General features: G+C 39.5%; 1 protein-coding gene across 1 annotated transcript in view; it reads left to right on the top strand.

Moving 5' to 3' along the window:
• LOC119422513 (slit homolog 1 protein) overlaps positions 1–6,889 on the top strand; it is a 285,059-nt gene that overhangs the window by 130,242 nt on the left and 147,928 nt on the right. The window contains exons 11-14 of the mRNA XM_037689889.1: positions 815–886; positions 1,245–1,316; positions 5,572–5,715; positions 5,810–5,973. Coding sequence (XP_037545817.1) covers positions 815–886; positions 1,245–1,316; positions 5,572–5,715; positions 5,810–5,973 — 452 coding nt within the window. The remainder of the gene's footprint in view (positions 1–814; positions 887–1,244; positions 1,317–5,571; positions 5,716–5,809; positions 5,974–6,889) is intronic.

Below are 6,889 nucleotides of genomic sequence, written 5' to 3'. Positions count from 1 at the left end.
AGGCCCCGTCTCCACAGTCTGGGGGCCACTGGCTGAAAGGCCCCGTCCCCACAGTCTGGGGGCCACTGACTGAAAGGCCCTGTCTCCACAGACTGGGGGCCACTGGCCACCTACTGGTGTTTAAAACCAAGACGTTATTGGTGAGCCAGTCACTGATATGGGGCAAACAATGGACAAAAATGGCCAACTTGTCCAGCTGCTGTGGTCTAAACAAAAAATACAATTGAATGTCATCAGCATAAATGTGATAGGAAATGTCAGAAAAGGATTGAATAATGCTGTCACGTGGGATAATATAAAAGGTAAACAAAAGTGGACCCAGAACTGAGCCTTGTGGCATTCCACAAGTTGAGCACAGAATAATACAGCACATAGAAAGAAACTTGATGCACATTTGTTGTGAAGTAACATTACAAAGTGAATAAATATTTACAATAGTAGCTGAAAATCTCATTAAAAACATTTCTGACCTTACATGTATTGTATATCCTGATGCATGCTCAATAATCCAGGTGGAAAGATCTAACAAAGTTGAGTCAGGTCCTCTGGGCGTACTAAAAAAAAAAACTAGTTGAAACTCTAAAAGACTTCATCAGTCTGAGGAGCTGCAATAAGCCCAGTCTTATAAATAGCCCCTTCTTACTACTGGTTGATTCACTATGAAAAGGGACTATTTATAAGACTGAGCTTATTGCAGTTCCTCACACTGATGAAGTCTTTTGGATTAAAGGAGAAACGTTTCAACACGTTTTTTTTTTATCCATCCATAGGACCTGAATTAGGTTTCTGATCTTCATTTTTGTTGTGTTTGCAGAGACCTGAGTAACAACCAGATCTCTGAGATCGCTCCTGATGCGTTCCACGGACTCCGAGCCCTGAACTCACTGTGAGTGCTGAGGACTTCCATCAACATGTCCTCGTATATTGCCTTATTTCCTCTTTCCTTTGTTCCCATCTTCTCATCGTATGTGCCTGGGCATCTGATCCTATCAATAATTGCAAAGTGTTTTGTGTAAAAAGAAAATAGTTCTGAATTATCTAACAATCTCTGCTGTGTGATCTGCAGACGTCAGTGTGTAAGTGTTAATTTGTTCTCTGCCTAAAGCGATATGAATCTGTGTTCACTCCTTTTTATTGCTTGTGCTTGAAACTGTGTTTGTGTGGACTTGATTCAGAGTTAAAAGAAATGAACAAATTAAACAATGACCGAAACAACCAGGGGTTATCTGCTTTCTTGTCTGCAGGGTTCTGTATGGGAATAAGATCACTGAGCTGCCCAGTGGAGTTTTTGATGGTCTGGTCTCTCTGGAGCTGCTGTGAGTTCAATTCAATTCAGTTTATTTCTATAGCTCCAAATCACAACAAAGTTGTCTCAGGGAACTTTACAGGAACATTCACATACATAGAAAAGCCGATTAGTAAAGTTCTCTATCTAAGAATCCAGCCGACAAGTTGAATCTTGGCTTCTGTGAGTCCAACCTAAATTTGGTTTGCAGTGAAATGATTAAGTGTGCCAAAGAATAATCACTGAAGCACCTTTTTCTAATAACCCATTTTAATTATTTTTATTTCACAATGTTTAAATGGAACTCCTACCACTGCTTTGGATAAAGTATTTAGCTAATTCTAAACCCCCATGATGCCTTGCGTGAATTATGAGTGTAACTTCTGGTGTGGACCAGAACCGGTGTTTGTTTCTGTGTGAACAGTACGAGCTAATGTAGTTTCTCTGAGAATTGTGGATTTAATTTAAACATGTAGGGACACCACCTGTCAGAGCTCAAACAGCACAGTATGATCATACTGCTGCAGACGAGGGTTGGAGGACGTGCTGAAGAAGCATAATTAGCTACATCTACTAGCATATTTAGCTACATCTACTATTTAGCTACATCTACTAGCATATTTAGCTACATCTACTAGCATATTTAGCTACATCTACTAGCATATTTAGCTACATCTACTAGCATATTTAGCTTCATCTACTAGCATATTTAGCTACATCTACTAGTATATTTAGCTTCATCTACTAGTATATTTAGCTACATCTACTAGCATATTTAGCTACATCTACTAGCATATTTAGCTACATCTACTAGCATATTTAGCTACATCTACTAGCATATTTAGCTACATCTACTAGTATATTTAGCTACATCTAATAGCATATTTAGCTACTTCTACTAGCATATTTAGCTACATCTACTAGCATATTTAGCTACTTCTACTAGCATATTTAGCTACATCTACTAGCATATTTAGCTACATCTACTAGCATATTTAGCTACTTCGTTGACTCTGTTCTTCAGATGGTGAAGCAATAAACAAACTGAGAAGCTCTGATGTGTATCAGTGTCTCCACAGTAATAAGGTCGATGGAGATTTGTTAAAAGAGGTGGGACACAATCTTATTGACTTTAAATCAGACACAGAGCCGGACAAAACCCTAAAGTCCTCCATCACTGATCTTGGGTTAATTACAGAGAAAATCATAAAACTGAAGATGAACAAATATAAAGCTGTGACCTCCATACACCTGAAATCATCCCTGATGTTCTCGTCACTGTTTTCAATCCTTCTGAGGATCCGGCGTCTCTTCTCCGGTGGTTTATTGTCGTCCAGACACAAAGTAGGATGCAGGTTTTCCTCCGTCGGCCGTTTGTCAACAAAGTGAAATGAGCTCACATGCAGAGTTTTGGGTGGTCTCTTCAAGTTCACATTGTTCAGACACGTTCTTCTTAATTCCTCAACTGTAGGTAGGAGATGAAACTAAACCTCTTTTCACAGGAACTCTTTGTTTTGGTCCGTGTTCAAACTCTGTTGTTGTAGCCACAGATTTAGTTTGGTCTGGTTGTTCTGCAGCCCTGAACACAACAGGTACCTGAATGCAGCACGGCTATTTTAGTAAACTTTATGGTTGTTAAATAAATGTAAACAAAACAAAAACAGAATTTTATCTGCTGAACTGAATACAAATTCCTTTCAAGTAAACTGCCGTCCATGCTCTGCTACCATAGTTAAGAAATGCTTACTGCTACTTCCTGCCTGACAGGAAGTTGTACCAGAATCATTTATACAGTAGAAACTTCAGGACTAAGGTGTATAAAACAGCAAACATCAAAATATAAAACTTTGTTGGGATTAGTGTGCCATGACTTTTGGAAGTACACTGTAAGACACAAACAAAATTGTTCCAAAAAAATATTTATATCTTAAAAAAAATGTTTGCATACAAAATAGGATGCTGGTAAATAAAGTGAGTAATTCCAAACAAGTAACAGAAAGTAGAATTTTTTTTTCCATTCAACCTTTATTTAGACAGATAAGTCACACTGAGCCTAGAAGACTCATTTACAAGTGAGATCTGTTTAGACAAAAAGTAGTGAAACTGGACACATGTAGGAACTGGAGGTGAAAAAATTCCTATCAGACTTTTTTTCCTGCCTGAGAAGAAAAACTGATATTAAAAAACACTGCGCACAAACAAGCACATAGTGACGTAGACAATCTGCAGAGGGGCGAGACGAGACCAGTCAGCAATGTTCATAGATGCTTTTGATGGCACTGTAAGAGTTCTGATAAGGATGTAATAAGTAGCCAGTTCCCTCCGGTGAGATCTGTAAACATTCTCGAGGTATGTCCAGGAATGGCCAAGAACAATGACTATGAGAATCCAAGAGTCCTGAAATGACGTTCATTCAGCTGGTTTCATCTGGTTATCAGGTGGAAATTCCTCAGGGAGGGGGTGGTGAGCGTCAGATCACATGTTCTCCAGGTGAATTCAGATAAGATGACCTTCAAGGCCAGCCAAGGGAGCCAAATTTAGATAAACACACAGTTGTTTTGGAGACAGGCAGAACTTAATGACATCTACCTTGAGTCTGTGTTGGTCAACTCGGTTCCAAAATGTCCAAATTACATGGCCACACTGATGGAACGTGACTGAGTAAAATCCCCAAGATCTGATCCATTCTGCCCAAAGCATTTGAGTCTGGGTACTCGAGGCACGAACCAAGCCATCATAAAGGCAAGCAGCGTGATCGGGTCCAAATTTGCTGCCGACGACTTCCTTGATTGATTGATAAAACCAACAACCAGCCGAATCCAAAAAGCAGGAACCAGTTATCGTAAATCCAATTATACTTTGTAAATGCGTCCTTAAAATCCACAGATGGCAGCAGAGATAGACACATCATCAAGTCTTCCAGTCGATGAGATATCCAGCTGCGTGCCAACAGGGCAAATCGACTTGCCTAAAGCCTGTCTTCTCTTCTAAGAAATGTTGTAAATTGAGTTGAGGGACCAACTGATCAAAACAAGCCCATAATTATGGTTCAGAAGATACGAAGAGAGGCTCAGAAGCAGTTTCACAGACAGACAGAGCAGCAAAGCAAACTGGAGAGGGAGGGGATGGGAAAGCGTCCGATCTCGGCAAGAGCAAGTGCTGAAGTTTATATACTGACATTTTGATTTCTTGAACAGTTTTGACGCTGTAACACTAAAACCAATAACCCTAGAACCACTGAATTTGCCATACCCCTAAGATCAGAAGGCTTTGACTCCAGCTGATTCATGTGACCCCTTTGGTGGTTTGACTTTACCTTTTTTATTTTTTATTTTTTTTACAGTGTATGCATGAGAACAAAAGTCATTTTGTTTATCTTCACCCAATGCATCTCAATGCTGCAGGACTTCTCTTAAATCTCCACAATTGAGGAATATGGCACACTCAAACATTGCCTTTCACTGTATCTGTGAGCAGAAATTTCATTTCAAAACTGGAATTGAAGACGCTTGAACTTATCACATCTCTTTTTTAAAACACTGTAGAAACATGAAAATTACATGTGCAGTGACCAGTTGCCAATTATGGTTAAGAAAAATTTCACAATAAAACAACTTTTTTTGCACAGTGATTTTTCTGTCTGAGAATTACTTTCTGCACTTTGTTTCTGCCTGCCTGTCTTTTGAGAAATCCTGCCAGGGAGGGTGAGACGCAGGTGTAGGGTTACCACTGGCAACAGCTTTAATCATTCTTCTTTTCTTGGTTCAGTTTACTCTTTTGATACAGTCTCTACTCCAATGTATTTTGCCAGATTAGATTATTTAAGAACTAAATCCTAAATGACTGCTGAACTTCAGAGATATAAGTTGATATATAGAGGTTTCAGACAGTAACTGCCTTGGTACCCTTCAGAACTTTGTCAAATAATCCTAGTTAAACTTGCAATACTTTCCACATTAAAGTTTTTTATTGAGTTAATTAAAAATGATGCTGCAGCAGAGACTTCAGGCAAAAGAAACACAAAAGTTGGGATGAAATAACTTTTTGGGCAACTTTTCTCTCCTTATCTGTCGCTACAACTTTTTAAGTCTTTTGATGAAGCAAACTTTATTTAGTTAAAATAATTTATCATCTTAACGTTGTACTATTCATTTTCAAATTTCATATTTTTATTTTAAGCCCATACTTGTGACAGTGATTCTGTCTTCTGAATCTTCATCAGTAAACTCTGAATGGGGCTTTTGGACAGTGCTCCCTACTAATATTTGTCTTCCAACATCTTGCAGGTTACTGAACGCAAACAGGATCCACTGTATTCGTGCCACAGTATTTAAAGACTTGGAGAACCTGGCTCTCCTATCACTCTACGACAACAAGATCCAGAGTCTGGCTAAAGGCACCTTCAGTTCTCTGCACAGCATCCAGACACTGTGAGAAAACAAACTCACAAAACCTGTTTTAAGTTCTGCGTCATTCCATTCTATCTTATCTGACTGATCTGCCTCTAATGTGATTTTTCCTCAGCCACCTGGCCCAGAACCCCTTTGTTTGTGACTGTAACGTGAAATGGCTGTCGGACTTCCTTCGTTCAAACCCCATCGAGACGAGTGGAGCACGATGTGCCAGCCCTCGCCGCCTCGCCAACAAACGCATTGCACAGATCAAGAGTAACAAGTTTAGATGCTCCGGTCAGTCACTAAAACTTGTTTCTATGTTTATTCATTCAATCTTTATTTATACAGATTAGTCTCATTGAGCCTCAAGGACTCATTTACAAGAGAGAACTGTTTTAAACAAAGAACACAGATGAGGTACAGACAACAGAAGACAATCATAAAAAAGCATATGAATGGTAAATGGACTGTACTTATATATCACATTTCTATCTTATTGAAATACTCAAAGCTCTTTACAACAATCTGTGCCTCATTTACCCATTCATACAGCTCTATACTAGATTTCTATGAAGCTAATTGAACAAATCATTCTAAAGAGACTAATCAGAGATTTATCACATTCATACACTGATGGGACACACATCAGAGGCAACGAGGGGTTCAGTGTCTTGCCCAGGGACACTTCGGCACGTGACTGCTGGTGGAGTCAAACCCCCAACTCTTGCATTGGAGGACGACTGCTCTAACCACTCAGCCACAGCCGCCCCCAATATAAATGAAAAGTAAATGGAAGAAAATTATGTTAAAAAAGAATTAAAAATAGCTACTTTATAAAGCAACATAAAATGCTACAAACAGGAACATGTCTGCATTGGTTTAACTTTTCCCCACGAACTTATCAGATGTTTGAAGTCATTTAAAGAGGTCAAGGCTGAGACCTTCAAATCTTTTTGAAAGGAGTTCCAGGAAACAGGAGCGGAGTAGGAGAAGGTCCTTTTGTCCAGTTCAGTCCTCACTGAGGGAACACTGCAGGTAATGATGTCCTGAGAGCGCACGCTGTAGCTGCACTCACACAGAGACATGTAGGAGGAGATGTATGAAGGCAGCAGACCAGGAAGTGATTTAAAGATGAAAATGTACCAGTGAGAGAGTGTGTGTGGAGTTAATGGTGACCAGTTAACCAGTGAATACTGGGTGCAGTGGTGGG

This window comes from Nematolebias whitei, chromosome 16 (genome assembly GCF_014905685.2).
Source record: "Nematolebias whitei isolate Nwh7 chromosome 16, NemWhi1, whole genome shotgun sequence".
Classification (NCBI taxonomy): domain Eukaryota; kingdom Metazoa; phylum Chordata; class Actinopteri; order Cyprinodontiformes; family Rivulidae; genus Nematolebias; species Nematolebias whitei.
Note: the sequence above shows the minus strand (reverse complement) of the source record. Positions and strands in the feature narration are given on the sequence as shown.